General features: G+C 45.2%; 1 protein-coding gene across 16 annotated transcripts in view; it reads left to right on the forward strand.

Annotated features, from left to right (window-relative positions):
- Positions 1–1,494: 1,494 nt before the first annotated feature.
- The window catches only part of SVIL (supervillin), a 198,830-nt gene continuing 176,924 nt past the window's right edge, over positions 1,495–23,400 (forward strand). For 7 of the 16 annotated variants that reach the window (XM_040352607.1, XM_040352606.1, XM_040352610.1 and 4 more), the window contains exon 1: positions 1,496–1,666. In XM_040352607.1, coding sequence (XP_040208541.1) covers positions 1,606–1,666 — 61 coding nt within the window. In that variant the 5' untranslated portion in view covers positions 1,496–1,605. Of the gene's footprint in view, positions 1,667–23,400 lie in introns of all 16 variants that reach the window. The other 9 variants (XM_040352612.1, XM_040352617.1, XM_040352604.1 and 6 more) reach the window with 8 other exon arrangements.

The following is a 23,400-nucleotide window of genomic DNA, read 5'->3' on the forward strand; positions in this document are numbered from 1 at the left end:
TTTAAATCCCAACTGAACTGTTTAAATCTGCTTAAATGCATTCAAGTTGCATGAAAACGAACCACTTACAGAGGCTAAAGGCTTTACATGGGGGTTCCAATCGCATCCGCCTGTCAGTTTTTCCTGGCTGACCTGATCGGCAAGTCCATGCATTCTTATGGGTTCAATCCAGTCTGCAAAAAAAAAAACAGAAGGGCATCCGTCCTCTTCCGTCAGTGTTATATTTGACAGCAAATTTCGATTTAGTTTTAGTCTTGGTCTTGGGACTAAAATGGCATTTTAGTTTTGGTTCCATTTTAGTCTTCTGCAATTTGTTCGTTTTTAGTCGTATTTAGTCGACTAAATCTCTGCTACATTTTAGTTGACCAAAACAAATTTTGTATTGCATTAGTTAACATTTCTCTACAATTTCCAAACTCATTATATTCTGCTGGAGTGAAAAATCGAATATGTTTTTTATGGTATTGAGGTATGAACATTTTGAAGTCTTATTTCAATTTAGTTTTGGTCTTCGTCTTGACTAAAATGCCATTTTTAGTTTGTCCTATTTTAGGCGACTAAAACGGTATTCATTTAGTTGACTTATTTTAGTCAACAAATGTAAGTCTTCCGTTTAGGCAGATTGGAAGGTATTCTGGTGTAAATGGACTGCGGATTCAGTTTTACTCCCGGCGGCCCATGGAGCAGAGCGCAGTCTGTCCATGTCTGCTCGGCAGAAGCTGCGTGGGCACAAATGTGTCATTTTCCCCGCTATGCTCTGATCAGCAGGGGATCTGGGAGCTGATCAGAACGGAATTCACCCCATGTGAAAGGGGCATTGGTGTGTTTTCTTTGGGCAGCAATGGCCCTAATAGAAGACCTTTACCAACATGTGGTAGAGAAGGACAGCATTTCAAAACACCCCCTACTAAGAGATGGAGCGCTCCAGACAGCAGGAAGTGCAAATGTTGCTTTTCGAGAGCTGTAGGTCTGACCAAGTGGGATGGGGGGGGGGGGATGTGTGTTGAACCTGTGCAGAGACCACTATCTCTACAAAACCAACAAGGGTCCTTTTCAGCATTCTGGCAAGAGATTTGCTTTTCAACTCACTGTGGCTGCCTTTTAAAGAACACTTTGCACAGCATTTTTTGTTTTGATTCATGTGGAATGCATTTAACTGATTTTAAACTGAAAGTTGAACTGGACTTTAATATCTGTGGCTGGCTGTAGCACTCGTGTGATAATCTGATAGCTAGGAGGAGCTCAGTACACTCCTTTTTTTTATTTTCGAGTCTTCTGTACTTCCTGCTGTTTTTCTTTTTTTTTTTTTGATCTGTCATTTCTGAAGCATGTGTCTTAATTTGGCTGGAGTTGGAGTTTTCAGCATCTCTCTATCCCTATGACCCAATCCGCATTTGAGTGCCTAATTTCTGTTTGTAATCTGATTACTGGCTTGGGTTCCTCCAGCTTTCCAGCCCATTGCTATGCATTCGCTGTGCTCAGCCTCTCCAGCCTGACAGGCTCAGTGCAGTGCTGGGAAATTGCTCTCTCCTGAAGCTCTCTGGAAGCGGCCTGAGGCTTTGGTTCTGTCTGACATAAGGACATTGTGTTACTGGCAGAGGAACAATGTTTAGGAACCGATGGATTTCCACTTATATGGGGAGTGTCCTCTGTCCTGAGGACCCAGGTTAGTGCCGCCTTATGTCATGAGAAAAATGAATATGCATTGATTTATTAGCCTAATACATGTAGCACACTCAAAAGGCTTGTTCGCTATGATGAAGGGCAATGTGCAAAGTGTAGAAACCTGTCAGGATTAGTCTTACAGATCCCATAGCCTTAAACTGGAATCTGGTTGCTGTAGGTCACTATGATGTGCACATCACTTTCTGAACAGCTTGTATATTGAAGCATTTATAGAACAAGGTTTATATCTTTTGAACATTTTTTTTCCCTTTATTTCCCTGTATACCACAGACAGTAGATTAGAGAGATCTGCTAATGAGCTTAAGGGGATTTGGCCTCATTAGGGTTAAATATGTCAGAATGCTCTAATCCAGATTTAGTTAATTTTTTGTGCTGTTCCGGACTACTTTTGCACTACTTGCAAGCTTTGATTTATTTGTTCAAGCATCAGACTTGGGTTTATCTGGAGTGTGCTTCCAGGTGCCACCCATTCAGTACACAGCGACTGTTCGCAGATTCTAGAAGAGAGAGAAGCTAAATCACAAGGGAGTAGTGTACTAATTGCTCTGTGCACCTTGCAGCTGGCATGCACAGTGCTCCAGGTCTCGTCGCTCTACGCAAAAACGCAGACAAAAGAATGGCAGAACCTTTTTAGGTCGCGGGATGGAGTAAATGTTGTTTTTCCTATGTTGATCAATTAAGGCTAAATGAACCAATACAATAATGTTTTTTAGATTATTATCTCATAACATTAAAGGATAAGTTCACTCATTTTTTTTTTTTTTTAAATGCACCTTTTTTTGCAGGTAAAAAAAAATGTACATTTGCTATTCTTTTTTTTTTTTCTTTCTTTAGGAGCCTGAAAAGCATTGCGCCAGCATTCTGCAGATTGCTGTATGCCATGCAGGTCGCCTGCAGACTGTCGGTGTGAGCCGCCTGCTCGTACATCGTATGGCCGGGCAGTTTCACACTGACAGGAAGACTTCATGAAATACCACAGCTCTCAAGGACTTGTAGTTCATTCATTCACAGAACTCTGTGGATAAATGACGCAACCGTGTGGGCGGAGCCTTGCAGGGCTGTGTTCCTTTGAAAAAGACATGCTAGTACAGGGAGCTTTTCCCCCGTACTGCTGTCACAGGGAAAGAGGGGAGCGACTGCAGCAGTGGGAACATGTTACCTGTTCCACCCTAAAAACAGGTGGAGCAGGTAACATGTTCCCAAAGGTGAACTTATTGAATGTGCCGCTAAAATGAATACTTCATTTTGGTACTGTATTTATTCTAAACAAAATTGTAATTTGGTAATGGCTAGCATTGCCACATCACATTCTTGTTTAGAATAAAGTACCAAAATACTCATTCACTTAGAAAAACTCCTTTTAGGTGAGCTGCTTTATCTGACCTAAAGCCTAGGCAAATATCCCATGGCTAGTGGCTGCCGAGAGTTTTGAGTCTTTTATACCATTAAAGTATATGAAGAGTTTGGTTTCAATTGGACAGAGCCTGCCTGCTCTAGCAGACCTGCAAGGAAGAACAAGGTACAACAATGTGCTGCATTAGTGGGAAGTAGAACTTGCTTATGGAACTTGCGTGTCTGTGTGGATGGGTTGGTGGGTGTGTATGTATGCACACCCATATACACATGGCCATGGGGTTGACACTGTGGCGGGAGAGGGATCTGGCTCTTCCTCCTTCCATATCTCGTTCTAGGGTGTTGGGATTAGTGTTGCTAATCAAATAGTTATGAGGTTGAAACACCAGTGCATAACCATTGGCGCTTAGTGACTTGACCTTTCATCATTGACACCTTTAATATACTACAGTACTATTGGATTGAAGTAAATTTAGGACTTGATGGGTATGGAGAGAGGTGAGCAGATGATTGGACATTACAAGGTTGTTGTACATCTGTGGTCTTCCGTGGCTTCCTGAGGGTCTTTCTCCACGTGCCCCTGCACTTGCCCTATGAATATTTTTTAGCGGTGTATGCTTCCTAGATCTTAGTCATTCAAGAATCCCCTTAATTACTCTTCTGAAGAAGAAGCGTTCATCTTGGAAACGCGTAGAGTTAATCCAATTTGCAATGGAAATCTCCAGTACTGAAGCAATTGGATCAGTATAAAGCAGCCAACTAGCATTTGCAGAAAGAAAATGAGCAGTGGCAGTTTGTATATTCTGACACAAGTGCCCTGTAGGCTGACCCAGTGTGTGTGTTCACCAAATACCCAACCTAGATGCTTAATTTACTTATTTGAAAACTTGTATCCCCCTTGTATCAATTGCATACACCATATTCAGTGCCTTGAAAAATTCACACCCTTTTGAAATTTGTCCACGTTTTGTCATGTTACAACCAAAAACGTAAATGTGTTTTATTGGGATTATATGTGATAGACCAACACAAAGTGGCAAATAGTTGTGAAGTGGAAGGAAAATGATATTCAACATGTTTTACAAATATGTGAAAAGTGTGGCGTGCATTTTTATTCAGCCCCCTGAGTCAATATTTTGTAGAACCACCTTTTGCTGCAATTACAGCTGCAAGTCTTTTTGGGTATGTCTCCACCAGCTTTGCACATCTAGAGTGCAATTTTTGGCCATTCCTCTTTGCAAAATGTCTCAAGCTCTGTTAGATTGGATGGAGAGGGTCTGTGAACAGCCACAGATTCTTGTCTTACGACAGATTCTCAATTGGATTTAGGTCTGGACTTTGACTGGGACAATCCAACACAAGAATATGCTTTGATCGAACTATTCGATTGTAGCTTTGGCTGTATGTTTAGGGTGATTGTGCTGCTGGAATGTGATCCTCCGCCCCAGTCAAGTCTTTTGCAGACTCTAGCATGATTTCTTCTAAGATTGCCCTGTATTTGGCCCCATCAACTCTGACCAGCTTCCATGTCGCTGCTTAAGAAAAGCATCCACACAACATGATGCTGCCACCACCATGTTTCAAAGTAGGGAAGGTATATTCAGGATCATGTGCAGTGTTGGTTTTCTAAATGGAGAGAAGATGTATCACGCAGAGTGGTACTGTGGATACATTGAAATAATAAATGTGCCACGTCCTAAAATATGTTGAAAGAGAGGAATGCAAGGGGCTATTCATGGACTTTATAGGCAGTTTTCTGCCACGCATAACGTTTTGCATTTAGGCTAAAAAGTTCAGTTTTGGTCTCATCTGACCAGAGCACCTTCTTCCACATGTTTGCTGTGTCCCCCACATGGCTTCTCGCAAACTGTAAACGGACTTCTTATGGCTTTCTTTCAACATTGGCTTTTTTCTTGCAACTCTTCTATAAAGACCATATTTGTGGAGAGCACGGCTAATGGCTGTCCTGTGGACAGATCCTCCCACCTGAGCTGTGGATCTCTGCAGCTCCTCCAGAGTTACCATGGGCCTCTTGGCTGCTTCTCTGATTAATGGTCTCCTTGCCCGGCCAGTCAGTTTAGGTGGACAGCCATGTCTTGGTAGGTTTACAGTTGTGCCATACTCCCATTTAACCCTGCTTTAAACTTCTCCAACGTTATCCCTGACCTGTCTGGTGTGTTCCTTGGCCTGCATGATGTGGTTTGTTCACTAAGATTCTCTAACAAACCTCAGAGGGCTTCAAAGAACTGTATACTGAGATTAAATTACACACGGGTGGACTCTATTTACTGATTGGGTGACTTATGAAGGCAATTGGTTCCACAAGATTTTAGTTATCAGGATAAAGGGGCTGAATACAAATGCACGCCACACTTTTCACATATTTGTAAAAAAAAAAGATTAAAATCATTTTCCTTCCACTTCACAATTATGTGCCACTTTGTGTTGATCTATCACATAAAATCCCCAAAAGACAAGTGTGTTTTTGGTTGTAACATAACTCGTAAACCATTAGTGTGACAGTCAATGGGAAGAATACTCCTTACACTTGTCATTGGGAAGAATTGCCCCCTTTACAGCTAAAAAGATCAATGCTATCAGTGGGAACTTATCTGAAAGGCAGACATTTCTCATGGTTGAAGGGACCCTGGTTGAGAAACACTGGCCTAGACCTTCATTATAGTCCTTCGGTGTTATAGACAGACAGCCTTGTTGACCAATGGGGTGATTTGGAAAGAACTGGGGCTTCTCTTACATGGAAGATGTTGATGTGCATATGACTTTAGCTGCTAAAATCCCTGGATCTGCTGTTCACTTCCACATGAGCTTTACACTGGAGGTGACTTTTGTTCTTGTTTGTGCTCCGTTTTAATTACTCGGGTTTGTGACAGGTTTTTCCGATTTAAAAAAATCTACAGGTTTTAAAGCTTGAAATCTCAGTCCTATTTAATTAGGTTGACATGCCTAAAAAAAAAAAGCCCAAGGGTTTGCTTCTTTTTTTGTGTGCCAGGCCTGCAAATTTAGCATTTCTAACGCTTCATTGAAACTGACATGAATGACTTTGGCGTGGCCCAGTTATTTTATCTATAGACTCGGGTGTGTGATTTGTGTACTGAGCTATGAGCCGCATTCACAGAGCGGCTACAACTGTCCTAGAGTGTCAGGGATGATATGCGAGTGCGGACCAATCCTGCTTGGTTTATAGCGAATCTGTGACGTGTGACAGGTATGTGTGGAATCAGGTGTGTGTATGCATGGAATTCCAGCTGTAAAGCTGCACTAAAGTCTTTCACTGAAGTGACTGCAGCTAATCATTTGCTAGGCTTAAAAAAATGCTTAAAGCCCAACTCTAACCTTCTTCTTTTTTTTTTTTTTTTTTGCATCGAGCAGGTTAAACTGCTTAAAGATCGCAAGGATAGAAATTTATAGTGGAAGTCATCAATTGGTGACATGGAACAGCAACGGATTAATTGCCATCTGGTCCTCGCTGTCTGACACGTTTTCCCCCTATTTTTTTTTTTTGAGCTGGCCTTACATGTAGCACTACCCCCGGAGGAGCTGCTGGATTTTTGGACGGCACATTACCTCATGACTCCTCCGAATTCCGAGGGGTGAATGATGCATATTGCATATAGTAGAAGTAAAAGGAATGTCCAGACAGGTGCTCTTTATTACCCAGCCGGGGGAAAAATGGTAAACTTGTGGTGAGGAAAGTAAAGTTGAAGAAGAAAGGAGAACAGCAGATTCAGGCGTGATAATAGAAAACAGTCCTGCTCCCAGGCGTAACGTTTCTCTGCGCCACTCCTGCCGGAGTGGGTTTAGTGTACCCGGGCAGGTCTCTCTCACTGACCTGGCAGCCGGAGTATCACTCGGACAATTGTAGGATAAAGTCTCTGCCACAGACCCTCCTTGGTGAACTTGAGGAGATGGCCTCTGCCACAGACCTCCCTCAGTGAGCCTCAGAAAGACGCCTCTGCCAAAGGCCCTCTCTGGATTAAATTCTTGTAGATATCCCTCCTTGGATAAGTTACGCCAGGATCTCCTTCAATTTGTCGCCCAGGTGCCGTCTGACAGATGATCAATCCCTCAGTGTGCGGCTACCTTGATCCCTGGTGGTCCGTCCAGGCCCCTTTGGACCGCCAACCTCTCAATGGCGCTTCTCAGGACCGACTCCCCACCGAACAGCAGTACAGCATGGAATCTTCAGAAGTGGGAACCGTCACTCACTGGGTCCCCGTCGCTGTTCAGATGCTCCAGGCCAACATGGTCCAGGAACACCACGTGGCAAGCACGCCCCGGCCAAGTAGGCCATATTGCCTTGACTCCACTGCTGCCACCTGCAGCACCGGGGCTGGAAGAACACCCCGGTACAACAGAAAAAGCCTACAGCACAGCCAAGCTGAGACAGAGACCCTGTTTTGCACTTGACAATCTGGATCAGAGTTTAACTACACTCTGATCTTACCCTTAAATTTGACTAGCACCAGTACTATAAAGTACACAGGCGCTACATACAGAAACCGAAATCAAGGCTTAATCTCCACCCAGTTGGCACAATGCAGTAAAAACCTGTTCTAATCTTTCCTCACTATAAAAAAAAAAAAATGGTGACCTTAGGGCTTTAACGCTTGAGGCTACACTGAGACTGCCAAATATCTGTGGCCAGACGCTGCCTCTGGACTACAGCTATACTCTGTGCTATGGCCACAAACAAACTGATTACGTGCAGCTATTATTTGTTCACCCATAACGCAAATTGCACAAATGCCCACCGTGGATGCACACTGAATGCATTAAAGATTGGCTGAAAGGGTATCTACTTTCTTGATGGGGGGGTGGGGATGGGGAGAGAAATGGCAAATAAAGAAAAAAAATATAGCGGATACAATTGCGACACAAGTCATATTGTAATTAAATGTTATAAATTGAAAAACGGTAATCTGCAGCTGCTGTAATTTTCTGAAAATGCAGTGCAATATGGCTACCTGGTGGTGTTCTGAACACAATGTGTACAGAACAGCCCCCAGAAACATTTCCTGCTTGTGTCATTGGCTCACCAATTTTTCCCAGAGGTCTGTACCAAGATACAAGTCATATTTCAGGCATCCCCTGCAACAAAAACAACATTTTTGGTGAGATACTCCCAATAGGAACACGTCCTAAAGGGATGCAGGTCCAGCAGCTTTCCTCATTAAGCTGGGTTCACACTGGTACGGCAGCTATGATTAAACACTAAGTATAGTGTGAAACGTGTCAGCTCTGCCGGTGTGCTGTGACATGTAGTGCTGTTTTTCTATTTGGATTTACAATAAAGGCAATTTTTATTCGGAGTGCGGTTGTCCAGAAGAATCCGTTCTTTGTTTTGCAATCTCACATGCATCGCCTGCAACCATGGTTCTGGGAGAAGCAATTATTTTGAAGACTTCCACACCTGAGCGGCATCTTTCTCTTTATTACGACACTATAGTCCTAAAACTGTGAGGCCTGGTTCACACTGGTGCGTTTTGACATGCGATTTGACATGCCAAATCGCATTTCAAAATGGCGGTATTTGCCGGCAATGGCACCGCCCTAATCGGTGCGATGCCGCATCTGCGGCACTGCACCGATTTCAAAAAGTAGTTTCTGTACTACTTTTTGCGATTTCCGCACGCGATTTACGTTTACATCTGTGCAGAAACCTGCACAGATGTCTCTAAAATCGCAGCCAAAATCGTGACTGCCAGCGGCGTGCGAGTTCAGCTAAAAATTGCACGGCTTCACTACCCCAGCCCAGTGTGAACTTGGGCTAAATCTGACTTTGCCCTGCAACTTCTTCATGTCCGACTTCCAGGAACGGGATCAGACTTTGATTCCGACAATACCAGGCTCTTTGAGTCTGGTATGAATCTTGAGGAGAGAACCCCACACCAAAATTTCCCCCCCAAGGCCACCCTTTGGGTCTGGTATACTTACCAGACATTTATCTGAACACACAGCCTGGCAGGTCAGGAAGGGGAGTGGGTGCTTTGGCCCACCCCAAAGCACCTTGCCCAAATACTGATTTTTTTTTTTTTTTTTTTTTGTGTGTGCGGTTCCTGTTCTTCTGCATCCTCACAGCCTAAGTCGCTTGCCAAAGTCGGATCAGTTATATTGATGATCCGACTTTGATCTGACTTCAATGATATTCAATGGTCTGAAGTAATACCAAAGTAGTGTAGGAACCCTTTTCAAAGTCGGACTGACTTGTGTCGGACCAATGAAGATGGCTCTCCTATGGAACCATTCATTTATACAAGTCATGTGACACGTGCTCCCAAAGTCGGAGCGTATGCCGTACCAATGTGAACCGGGCCTTGGTTTCCTGCAGGTGCACAGCTTATGGATAATTATAAAACCACTCCCATTAGACTCACTTTCCTACATGGACACAGGGAAACACAGGGATTTCTTCATAATAACAAAAGGTAGGAATCTGCAACAGTTTGTTAAAACCATGTACATCACCCAGTGGGGAATGTTTTTCTCTCAACAAAAGTGGAGTTACGCTTGAAGGCTCTATTCGCTGTGTGCATTGTATCCTACTGTGTAGCATTAGCTACATACAGTATTCAGCACTGTTCTGGCAGCTGTACAGGCAACTTCCCATCTGCTGCCAGAAAAGAAGAAGAGTTGCGTGTTGTGGGGGTGGGAAAGGCGGGGGGGGGGGGGGATTACCGGTTTCCCTAATTCCTACCTAATTTTTTAAAGTGATTGTAAAGTTCTTTTTTTTTTTTTTTTTTAATATAGCAAACTTGATATACTTACCTGCTCTGTGCAATGGAATTTCAGAGTGGCCCCAAATCTCTGCTTCTCAGGCCTCCGCTGGCACTCCTGGTTCCTCTTCTTCTAAGTGTGCCCCCATAGAAAGCTGCTTACTATGTGGGCATTTGTGCAGGCTTGATCCTGAGCTGGTTGCATCCATAGACACAGAATGTAACTTGCCCCCGATCCCTTGTCACAGGATTTGACAAGGATTTTACCTAGGACTTTGGGAGTCCTAGGTAAAGGGCATTCGCATAGTCCAGTCTGTAGTTGACAATTGATCCACTACGACCGCTATGTCTTCTTTGGGAATAAAAGGAGTAAGTCTGCGTAGTAGGCGCAGCAGATGGTGAGATCCGCTGACTACCGAACCTATTTGTGCGTCCATTGTCATGTTGGAGTCGAAGATGACCCAGGGACTTTTGACTTTGGCGCTAGGGGAGATGATTTTGCCCAGAATGTTGATTCATCCGCTTGGCGTGAAACAGGAGAGGTTCTGTTTTTGCTCCGTTGAGTTTAAGGTAACTCTTTGTCATCCAGTTCTCTATCAAAGATGTCTCTAGATTGAGGTGGTGATCCTTTCTATTGCAAATGCGGAAGTATAGTTGCGTGTCATCTGCATATGAGTGATAAAGCAGTTTTTGGCTGCTGATGATTTAAAAAAGAGGACGAAGATAGATGTTGAATAACACCGGCGACAGATCAGGGTGGGGCTGAGTCCCATTGTCTGTGCCAATGGAGCAAGCACACACGTGTGCCCCTGTGGGAAGCTGTTTCCTATGGGGACGCTGGACAGAGGGAGGAGCCAGGACCACCAGTGGGGGACCCGACAAGAGGAGGCCCGGGGGCCTTTATATGCAATTCCTTTGTACAGAGCATGCAAGCATAAAGAGGTGTGTGTTTTTTTTGTTTTGTTTTCTCCCCTTTACAATCGCCTTGAAGTAAGCTGAACAAGCTACCCCCCCAATTTTTCTTTCTCGGCTAGTGAGGAAAAGTTTTTAACCACTTGACCACTAGGCACGTAAACCCCCTTAATAACCAGACCAATTTTCAGCTTTCGGTGCTCTCACAATTTGAATGACAATTACTCAGTCATACAACACTGTACCCAAATGAAATTTTCGTCCTTTTTTTCACACAAATAGAGCTTTCTTTTGGTGGTATTTAATCACCGTTGGGTTTTTTATTTTTTGCGCTATAAAAGAAAAAAGACTGAAAATTCTGTAAAAAAAAATAATTTTTCTTTGTTTCTGTTATAAAATTTGGCAAATTTAGTATTTTTTCTTCATTCTTTTGCATAAATGTGAAAGATGAAGTTACGCCGAGTAAATAGATACCCAACATGTCACCCTTCAAAATTGCACACGCTCGTGGAATGGCGCCAAACTTCGCTACTTAAAAATCCCCATAGACGACGTTGCATAGTATTGTGGGGTATTGTGGGGCATTGCGGGGCATTGCGGAGTAGTGTGGGGGCATTGCGGAGTAGTGTGGGGGCATTGCGGAGTAGTGTGGGGGCATTGCAGAGTGTGGGGGCATTGCAGAGTGTTGCACAGGGAGGGATCGATGGCTGGATCTGTGACTGCATGTGTCACAGATCCAGCCCGCAGCAGCTGCTGCTGCTTCCGCTCTCTCCCCTCTCCTCTCTTACACTGTACCGATCGGTACAGAGAGGAGAGGGAGGAACCGGCGTCATCACATGACGCCGGTTTGTTTACTAGTGATCGCTCCGTCATTGGACGGAGCGATCACGTGGTAAACCGCCGCTATCAGCGGCGATTTACCGTGATCCGTGATCAGCCAGGTCCGGAGGACCCGGCGGTCACGGAGACTCCCGTGTGCGTGCCCCACAGGGCGCGCGGGAGCGCGATTCTGGGAGGACGTACATTGACGCCCTCCCAGAGTTAAGCAACCGCCTTGTAGACGTATTTCGTCTATAGGGTGGTTGCTAACTGGTTAAGGGTCCATGCACACTGGGCTTAAAAAACCTGTAGACACAGCTCAATGTTATCCTATGTGTCTATGCACATTAGGACGTTTAGAGGCAGGAAAAAGCATTCTGGTGCATTTTGAGAGGAGTTTTCTGGCAGAACACAAGCTACAGACTCCTAAATGCCCATTGTGCATAAACCCCAACACTTATTTTACGTTTATTTCTGTGTGGAGCCCCATATTTTCCCCTCACTTCCTGTCCCTTTGACGACTGTACAATTATTGGGTTGTATGATTGGTTATCAGGGCAGAGCACAGATTACAAGAAACATTGGGGGTTATTTACTAAAACTGAACAGTGCAAAACCTGGTACAGGACTGTCTAGAAACCAATTGGCTTCCTGGTTTAATTGCCAGGGCCTAATTTGAAAAATAAGTTAGAAGCTGATTGGCTACCATGCACAGCTGCACCAGATTTTGCAAGTAAATAAACCTCATTGTGTGCGTTTAAGCATGGCCTCCATTCTTCTAAACGGGTGTTTTTGTTGGAGAGATTTTCCATCACTTCATATCCTTACAGGAAATAAGGGGAAATCTTTCAATATGGAAACAGATGACAATAAAGAGGCTAGAAAAAGGCTCCTACCCCTTCCCTATCAAAAGAATGACGACGTTGATGTGCCATTTATATGAATTCAGCGTAGGAAGGAGAGAAAGTGACCAAGCTTGTGAATGAATCCGTAGAGGCGTGCAGGAAAGTGGGACATTCAGCTGATGCATAGATTGTGTGCTGGCAGTTGTCCATAGGTGAAGGTCACGGTGATACGTCACACAGGAAGATTGATGGGTCTGGTGTGAACTAATAATATCCCTTTAGTTCCAAATTGAATGTTGTCCCATCTAGCTAAATTCCAGACAGGCCAAAATGGAGGAGTGTGATGTGCCAGTCGTTAGTCATCGGTGTTGCGTGATTGAATTTTAAATGACATCTGCACTTGCACTTGCACATTCACATTGTGTCCTAAACCTGATGTATGTTTACCCCGATTAAGATTTATAAGTACACTGCATTCAGAATTGGAAATTAAATGTTGCAATGCTTCCAGGGAACAGAGCTTACCTGCTAAGCAATTTGGTTCTTCATCCACATAAAACTACAATGCATGGGATTTACCCATTCCCCCCCTTTTTTTTTAATGGTGATTTTAGAACACTCCTGTTGTAATGCTGGAGCACCCTACTTGCAGACTCCTAGGTCTGATATTAAAAATAAAGTTAATGCCAGTGCTGAAAGGCAACAATCTCAAGTTTTAGTGGTTAAGCCACTATAATATGATCATGCCACCACCTCTGTTATGTAACTTGATTTGCCCCCCCATTATACCATGTATACCGCGCTTCAGGCACTCAAGTGACTTCTCAACGCTCTCCTCTGCCTGGCTCACAGCTATAGTAGGCGGAGCCGTACACTGCCACGGACGTCAGTCGGACACAGGAGAGCAGGGCTGCGGGTAACGGAGGCACGTAAACTGACCAAGGTGTCGGGGCTCAGCAGCCATGATATACCGTGGTCGGTTTATAGAGGGGAGGGCATACTTAGGCAGGATCAGCAAGGTTTTTGGGTGATGCAGGGGACCAAGTTGCACAGCACAAGCACTGTGCTGTGTAACATGCTTTAAAGGAACTGGTTGTTCTTCTTGTTCTTCTTCTTTCCCCCCCGCCATTGTAAATTGACGGCCACAAGGTGACTCTACAATGCCAGGAGGACGTCTATTGACGTCCTTGGCTCCTCCGACCACTGGTGGGTGTGCGAGCATGGAGGATAGTTGTGAGTATTACTGAGAGCTTGACTTCTGAGTCCAGAAATAAGCAACAGCAACCAAGGAGTATGCAGAGGAGGGTTTTAAGGCTAGCAAAGGGTCATGTATGCGCTTAGACCCCTTTTCACACTGAATTTTTTTTCAGGCGCTTTAGCGTTAAGTGCCTGAAAGAAGCTGCGTCTGCAATTCCAATGTGGAAGCCCGAGTGCTTTCACACTAAAGCGTGTGAAAAACGTCCCAGTGTGAAAGGGGTCTTAGTGTTAAAAAGCTCCTGAAAGAAGCCTCGTCTGCAATCCCAATGTGAATGCCCGAGTGCTTTCACACTGAGGCACTGTGCTGGCAGGGCGTCAAAGTCCCGTAAGCAGCTTCTTGCAGTGCTTTAGGAACGTTGAATATACCGCTATCCCAAAGCGCCCCTTCCCATTGAGGCACTTTTTTACCGCCAAAGCGCCTGAAAAACGCTCCAGTGTGAAAGGGGTCTTAGCGGAGCTTTACCAGTGTTTTTCAGGCGCTGGCAGTGTGAAAGGGCTCTGAAAGCACTCGGCTTTCACATTGTGATTGCAGATGAGGCTACTTTCAGGCACTTTTTTAACGCCAAAGCGTCTGAAAAACACCTCGGTGTGAAAGGGATCTTAGTCTGGGCTTTTACTTCCTGCCCTTCTCTGCCTGCCCTGTTGGGTCCCATTCACACCTCAGCGTTTTGTAGCTTGAAACCTGAAGATCAAATGCTGGAGGAGAAAAAAAAATCTATTCTCTATGGAGATGGTTTACATCTCCACCCATGTCGCCTAAAGCCAAACGCCTGAAGCTTAAAGTTCTGGAGCCTTTTTTTTTTTGCTCAATTCGGGGAGATTTGGGCATTTTTTTTTTAAGATTGGTGACATTTTGACCTAAACAAAATCGCGGCAAAAAATGCGGTAAAATTAGCGTTAATTTTTGCCTTAAAACAAAACGCTCAGGTGTGAATGCAGTGTTGGTGCATTCCAAGGCTTTACCCTTATGTGTGTAGAAGATGAACTGAAGTACTGCACACACCCCATCGTTGGCAATGAGTGTCTGTGTATCCTGGTAAGGGCAGAAGATTTATCCCTGGTCTTTGTTCTTGGGAGAATGTATTGTATGGTTGGGCTAAATCTGCCCAGGTACTTTACAGAGTGATGGAACCTAAAGGCATAATTCGACCCTCCGTCAGGTCAAGCTTCCAGCAAAGCTCAGCAGTGCGCCTTATTAACTTATAAGCTCAGCTGAGCTCATTTGATTATTGTGGCCAGCACCGTCGGGGGTCACCAGCAGGCATATGATGTAATGAGCCCTGAGCAGGTAGACGGTACTCATTGTATACATAAGACTTCATTTCCCAGTGTGACTGCAGTGTGCATTTTAAATTGCCTGTTTGAGTGACTCGATAAATTCCAGATTGACTCATTTTGGAAATAATGTGTTTATTCGAAGTCTTGGCTCAGAGGTTAAATGTCCATGCTGAGAACACCGTTTTAATATGGTTACTATGGTTAAGAATTTGCCTTCCATCATAGCATAGAAATGATCTGTGTCCTATGAACCTGTCCTAATGGAGTGTAGACTCTAGCCTTGGTTTGCTGTCATTGCTCTGTCATCTCTTCCAAAGCCAGCATTCTCTCACAGTGACACCATTCTTAGTGACTTGGTACCTGTTGTATAAATATAAAGAAGCATCCCAGCGCAACGTTTATATCATCTCCAAATATAGGTCATGATTTCAGCAGGACCATCTTCCTATTTTTATTAGTAGTGCAAGTGCTTCTATTGGTGGCAGAAATATGCAGTACAATTAGTGGTAATATTTTATACAGTAACATGTTGGCTGCTGTCCAGTAAAAGGAAAATTAAAAATACTAACCTTCTTGTCCAATATTTTTTATTAAATTTTTCAAAAAATTTTAACAAGCCGTGGTTTGCCCACACAGGGGCGACATAGAACATACAACAAAAAAAATATAAAAAATGTAAGAAATAGCGCATGAACACATAATAGACAACAAGATCAATTATAACCCAGGCCATAAAGGACCAGGTTGAAACATAGACCTATGTCACAAACACAAATATCTTTCTGTACCTAGGAGTACAGCAGCTTGCATTGTTGGTCCTTATAACGAAGAATAATGACAGAGAAAGCAAACAGGAAAGAAGGAGAAGGGAAAACGAAAGAGTAGAGAGAAAGAGAAGCCCCAGAAGAGGGCAAGTATCACGGACACGGGACCCGCCGGAGCAAGTCTTCCTAAAGCCGACCATAACTGGGGGCAGGGATGGAAAGGCATAACTTATCCATGGTTCCCACACTTTCAAGAATTTTGCATGCGAATCCTTCAATATACTGGACATCTGCTCATTAATCATCATAGCCGTCATTCTGGATCTCACCCCCTGGAAAGCAACTGACTGAGTCTTCCAGGCCTGAGCAATAGTCCTTTTGGCAGAAATAAAAAGATACGTGGCCAATTTCTGTTGGGGCGCAAATAGGCCCAGTATCGGGCAGTGTAAAAGAGCCAGTCGGGCATCCCTACGGACCGTCACATGAAATAATGTCTGTAATAGGCCAAAGACCCTTGACCAAAAGCCGATCAAGCGTGGGCACGACCACCATACATGTAAGACGTCCCCACGTTGACCACAATTCCGAAAGCATCTGTCACTGCTACCAGGATAAGCGCGGGCTAGTCTAGCTGGAACCCAGTACCACCGCAGAAGTACTTTATAGGCGGCCTCTAGAATGGAAGTGTTAAATGAACACTTCGCAATTGACGTCCAAGCTTTGCTCCAGTCCTCTCCCTCAACACCAGAACCAAGGTCTCGCTCCCATTGAGTCACATAGGAGAGGGTCGATAAGGACGACCTACTATTAAGAGATGCATAAAGCAAAGAAATAAGACCTGGGGACCCCGGAGAATGTAGACAAGTGTGCTCAAAAGAAGTCGTTCGAAAAGGAAAAGTAGAGGTACGACGAAGAGAAAGAATCCAATTGCGCAATTGCAAATAACGAAAATACTCTTGTCTAGGAATCTCGTGTGTCACCCGAAGGGCCTCCCATGATGGGAACGAACGCGCGGATAAAAAGTGTTTCACTCTGGAAAAACCATGGGTGGTCCACCAGGAGAAAGAACGGGGTTGTTCCAACCCTGGAAGAAAAAGAGGGTTGTTGACAATCGGTAGGAGAGGTAGGAAGGGGGACATCAAGTTCCCGGAATACCTAACAGAATCCCACAGCTTCAAACTATGAAGCATTAAAGGGCTTAACATGGTGGGACGTAATCCACGGGGAAGCCAGAGCAGCGCTTCTAAAGAAGTCGGGGCACAATTAGGCAGTTCCAAAAGCACCCACAATGGGACGTCAGAGGTAGCGTATAACATGGACAGTTGAGAGATCTGAGCCGCCAAGTAATACTTGGCCAGGTTGGGAACTCCCAGGCCACCCTGTAATCTGTGAGTATAGAGCGTTGCTCTGGGAACTCTGGGATGCTTGTGAGCCCATATAAACCGAAGAATTCTATTCTGCAAGAGACGTAGGAAAAAGGAGGGGACTTGTATGGGTAGGGTCCGAAAGAAATAGAGGGCCTTGGGGAGGATCGTCATTTTAGCCGCATGTATCCGTCCTATCCAAGAAAGTGAAGGAAATTGCCAAGAGTGGAGAAGAGATGTCAGGGAGCGCAGTAGAGGATAATAGTTGGCTGAAAACAGAGTTGAGTACGAGGAAGTAAGTTTGATCCCCAAATAGTCAATAGACTGAGATGCCCAGCGATAAGGAAATTGGGACTGCAGATGCAGGACTAGGTCGTCAGGAAGAGTTATATTCAATGCTGTGGTCTTAGAAAGATTAATACGAAGACCCGAGATAGCGGAAAAGTTATCCAGCGTTACCTGAAGGTTAGGAAGGGTGATGATAGGGTTGGTAAGAACCAGGAGAGCGTCGTCCGCATAAAAGTTTGCCTTGTAATGGATACCCGCGTAAGGAACGCCAGTAATATCAGGGTTTTCACGGAGGGCCATAGCCAGAGGCTCCAGCGCAAGAACAAAAAGCGCTGGAGACAGTGGACAGCCCTGCCTTGTGCCCCGGAAAATCGGGAAAGGTGACGAAAAGAAACCAGCATATTTAACTGATGCTACTGGGGACGAGTATAGAGCTTTAATCCAGGCCAGAAAGTCCCCACCAAAGCCCCACCGTGCGAGCACAAATTCTAAGTAGTCCCAGGAAAGCGAATCAAATGCTTTGTATATATCGAGAGACAATACAAAGCCTGGTATTTTACGTTGGTGTAAAATATGAATTAAGTGTATGACCTTGCGGATATTGTCCCCCGCCTGCCTGCCTGGGACAAAACCCACCTGATCCCTATGTATAAGGGTTTGGAGATATATATTGACACGAGTGCTCAGAACCTTTCCCAAAACCTTCATGTCCACGTTCAACAAGGAAATGGGTCTGAACGCCTGAGGCTCATTGACCTCGTCTGATGTTTTAGGAATCATGGTAATAAAAGCTTTAAGGGATTCTGGGGAAGGTCGAGATCCCTGCTTCAATGAGTTAAAATAAGTGGCAAGATGGGGAGTCAATAGGGCGGCAAATTTCTTATAGTAGATTCCCGAAAACCCATCTGGGCCAGGGGCCTTCGAGGGTTTAAGTGACTTAATAGCCCTCCCGACTTCCTCCTCACAGATATCTGCGTTTAAAGCATCGCGGGCCGCCGTGGATAAAGAGGGGAGATGGAGATCCTGAAAAAAGCGTACTGCACGCTCTGAATTGAACGAGTCTGGTTTTTGATACAGATCAGACAAGAAGGTGGCAAACTCTGCTGTGATCTTCGTTGGGTCGGAGGTGAGACCCCCACCCCTGGCACGCAGCCGAATAGGTTTGTGTATACGGCCCACGGAATTGAGTTTCCGGGCCAACATGGGTCCTGGTTTGTTAGCACTAGTATAGAATCTATGTCTGGCCCATCGTAAGGCTTTTTCTGCCTGTTCACTGGTAAGGAGATCCAGCTCGGTAGCCAGTACATCTCGGGCCTTACGTGTAGCCACAGTAGGCCGAGCCTTCCACACTTCATCAGCCTGAGCCAAGCGGAAAGTCAGCTCCCGCACCCTCCTCTCCCTTTCCCGTTTTCTGGAGGCGGCAATTTGGATCAGGTAACCTCTAATAGTGGCCTTATGGGCCTCCCAAAGGGATACCGCTGAGGTCACTGAACCCAGGTTCTCCGAAAAATATGACTGAATATGTGATTCTATTTGGATGAAGGAGGCCTGAGTAGTGAGCAGAGACTCATTTAGCCTCCACTGATAAGCAGATCTTGGTCGGTCCACAAGGGTCACCAACAAAACTAAGGGATCATGGTCAGACCAGGTGGAGGCAGGGATGGAAATCCTTTTGATCAATGGTAAGTGTCGAAGGTGGGTGAATATGTGGTCGATTCTACAGGAGCTCTGGTGTGGATTCGAAAAGAAAGTATATTCTCGCGACCTGGGGTGAAGTTCCCGCCAGACAATCACTAAATTATATTTCCGTAGAAGAGAGCACATGTTCCTTTCCAGCGGGATATCAGAGGCTGGGGCCACACCACTCAGAGAGTGCCTGTCCATGGAGGAATTAAGCGTCATATTTGAATCTCCCATAAGGAGGAGAATGCCCTTCTGGTGTCGTGAGACTACTTGTAGCAGGTGGGAAAAAAATCTATGTTGAAACCTGTTTGGGGCATAATACCCCACCAAAGTCACCTCCTGATCCCCCATGGTCCCCTGTAAAAGTAAATATCTACCCGTAGGGTCCGCAATTTCGTGAGAGCAAATAAAAGGTAGGTCCCGCCGAAACGCTATCAACACTCCCCTATGTTTCCCCTCACTACCCAACCTTTTTCTCTGCATCTGCTTCGGAGAGAGGAATCGAGGAGCAGAGGACTGAGAGAACCGCGTCTCCTGCAGGCAGACCATGTCTACGGCCTGGGACTTCAGATGATGGAACACTTTGGACCGTTTATCAGGGGAATTGAAGCCATGAATATTTTGGGAATAGATCTTCAGGGGTCTCAGAGCCATATTGGACACAGAAGGGTGAGCCGCAGCAATGAGTGACGAGCAGAGATCGCACCATCAAAGATCATGCCCATTCGACGGGCCCCAAGTCCGTGAGAAGAAGAAAGGAAGAAAAAGAAGAAAAAGGAAAAGAAAAGTGTGAAGAAAAACTGAAGCATAAGCACATAATGCCTCAGAGGTACAACACATAGTGGGAGCATCCTACCAAGGAGGATACACATGGGGGGTGGCCCTACCACTGGGCACATGGCTGCACCATGAGATCTAATGAAACATCCAGGAGGGGGGAGTGCAGCCGTCAAAGCTGCTGGGGGGAAATGGGAGTCTGTTAAGGATAAAACAATAAAGAAATAAGCCAAGAATACGTACATATAATGCACGCATACAAACAAACATACATATACAGACACACATACACACACACATACATTCATACATATGCGCACGCACACACACCCACATACAAACGTACATACATATACTCACACACACATACATACACGCACACATGCATTTATACCCGCACACACATTTGCGGTCACATACGCACTCACACACGCACTGGCATAAACATATGTACGCATGCATACACAATACAGTGAAACAATTCGGAAAAGGGGGAGGGAGGGATAGGGAAAATTTGGGATAATAAAAACATGAACAGTATCCCAATAACTACGGTAACATCGCACAAATTGAGAGCAGAAGTGAACTATGACATAAAAATATACATTGCCCCAAAAGAAAAAGAAAAAAAAAAAAGAAGAAAGAAATAAAAAAAAAAACTCCATACACACATGTCCCCGCATATACACACACACACATACACATATGTGCACACATATATGTATACGTACATAGACATGCACACATACATACAAATCAAAAAATAATAATAACAATAAACAAATAATAAGAAAAATAGAAGCATCCACCACTGAAAATAAGCCACTCCAGAAATACAGACCCACCCAATCTTAAACCACCAACCATGTGGGCCCACAGGTCAGAAGCGTCCCAGGCACAAAACTTGCTGCAGAGAAAGACAAACAAATAAAAAAATAAAAACAAATCAAAGAGCGCAAGTCTCCAGCATTGACATAGTGCCAAGAAAACTATGATAAGGTGTTAATCAACCATTGAAATACAAATGTGTAAAGGTGGCAAGACCCGTGGATAAGGCAGTGGAAAAAATAAAATAAAAAATAATACCAAAAAATAAAAAATACACTAAAAAAAAAAAAAAAAAAAAAAATAAAAAGGGGGAGGGGGGGGGGCGGAAGTCCCGGGACATTCAATCCGGTACCAGTATGAATGGTGTAGTTCACGTCTCAAGTAAGGAGGAACCCGGGAGGGCATCATAGGTCAGAACTGTTCACATCATACAAGATGAGGTCCCAAACAAAATTGAAAGGTATAACCAAGGGGCGTAACGCCCAACATTAGGCAGTCCAAACCGGTATACCGGCAAGGTCAGGCGATTCCCAACCGGCGGCCAAGCCGCACAAAAAAGTGAAAGAAAAGGCTTACCCATTCAAGTCTCAACCTGGGTTAGAACACGGCAATCCTGATTGTGGAGGGGTACCAGGGAGGGAGCGCTGACGGCTTCCAACTTTCTCCCAAATACGACCCAACGGGCTGGAAGGAGGATGTGCACTGGAATGCTGCGCCGGACTGTTAACCCGCGGGGGTAAAAGGTGCAGCGCCTCCAGAGTTGACTTGGCCTCCTCCGGGTTGTGAACTGTGTGGTTCCGACTTTTGTGGGTGAAGGTGAGCTTGAATGGAAAGCCCCATTGATATTTGATTTGATGATTCAGAAGGGTCGATGTGTAGGGCTTCATCAGACGTCGTTTTTGTATGGTGGAGGGTGCCAGATCTGCAAAAAGTTGATAGGGATGGTTCTGAAAGCAAAGATCACGTTTGTCCCGGGCCGCCCGCATAAGTGTTTCCTTTGTGCGGTAAAAAGTAAACTTTATTATAATGTCCCTGGGGGGGCCATCTGTTTTTTTCGGCCCAAGAGCTCTGTGAATACGATCAAATTCAAGACGCTCGATCGGCAAGGCGGGCACCAACTCCTGGAAAAGTGCCGTTGCGGTGGAAGTGAGGTCAACAATGGACTCAGGCAGGCCGCGTAGACGTAAATTGCCCCGGCGGGAGCGATTTTCAAAATCCTCCAGCTTCAGCAAAGCTATGTCGAGATCCTTTCTCAGATCAAAAATGTCCTGCTCATGGTTGTCAATTACAGTAGCAGCGGCGTCCATCTTATCTTCCAGGACATTGGTACGAGCACCCAGCTCCCTGATTTCTCTGGTCAAATGGGCTGCCAACTTAGATGTGGCTGCTGAAAGTTCACCCTGCAGCATCACTTTAAACCTGGCCAGTAAGTCGGCATCCCGCAGGGCTGGCGGCGGAAGGTCGGGTGATAGCTCTTGCAGGCTCTCAGACTCGGACAGAGCGTCCGGATCCCCGAAGAGGGGCGGCGGGGAAGGCTCCATACTACAGACCGCGGCTTCCGGATCTCCGGCCAGCGAGAAGCCCGCCGCTCCGAAAGAGTTTGTGGATCTCGAGGCGGACGCTCTGGTGTTCATGGTCCGTCTCACCATATGCGACCGCGGGGTGGAGGGGAGGCAGAAGGTATCGAGGAAGGGGGAATAGGGCTCTCCTGGATGCTAAAATTATAGCTGATGTGCCCGGCAGTGGAGGAGCGAGGTTAGCACGCAGCCATCTCCGTTCGCTGCTCACGAGCGCCCCCCAAAATACTAACCTTCAATCCAGATCTATACACTACAGTAATTCCTTACTTGTACCACTCAATGCCCCCAGTCTTCTGAGTTGAATGATGACCATATCATTCAATCCACTTCTCCTGAGCCCAGGTTTCCATGTACCTCTATACTGGGGCAGCATTATCACAGCCTGGACTTGGTGTACTACTGCACTGAACAATACTTACAGGTCGTTGCGTCAGGGGCGCTTAGTGCAAAAGTTAGGACTGCCCTCCCACCACCTCTGGAGGAGAAGAGGAAGGATCCATGAGGTCGCTGAACAGGCCAGAAGACTTAGCCCAGGTTCACACTGGATACGATTTGGTACGATTTGAGATGCGATTTCACATGTCAAATCGCATCTCAAATCGGAGGCATTTGCCGGCAATGGCACCGTCCTAATCGGTGCGACGCCGCATCTGCGGCGCTGCACCGATTTCAAAAAGTAGTTCCTGTACTACTTTTTGCGATTTCGGTCCACGATTTACATTGAACCCTGCACAGATGTCTCTTAAATCGCGGCCAAAATCGCGGCAAAACCGCAGCCGGGAAATCGCGGTAAAATCGTGATTTTACAGCGATTTTGAATTCGCAGCAGTGTGAACCTAGCCTTAAGCCCATTTCACACAGGCTTCAGCTTGAATAGGAGCAATGTGAGCAGCAAGATTTTCCAAAGTATGTACAGACCCTTCAGCAAACTTTGTTGCTTTTTAAAGTACTATTCGGCTCCAGTTTGTAAATGTTACACAGATCCTAAAGGGAATGCTGATTGTCACTTTAAACAGCTGCTAGTAGGCTTCAGCACTATTTAAATCTTGTTAGCCTCTTGTTTAAGACGTGGCTGCAGCAATATGCCATAGCCCTGGTATTTCTATTCAGCCATCGATTCTCTACAAGATAAAAGTGTTCTGAGCGGCGAATTTGCCACCTCCCCCGCTTCTTATAGACCCCAGATCTCTTCATAAAGTTGACCTGTCATGCTGTATGCTGTATTGCTATGG

The sequence above is a fragment of the Rana temporaria genome, chromosome 5 (assembly GCF_905171775.1).
Source record: "Rana temporaria chromosome 5, aRanTem1.1, whole genome shotgun sequence".
In the NCBI taxonomy this organism is placed as follows: Eukaryota; Metazoa; Chordata; class Amphibia; order Anura; family Ranidae; genus Rana; species Rana temporaria.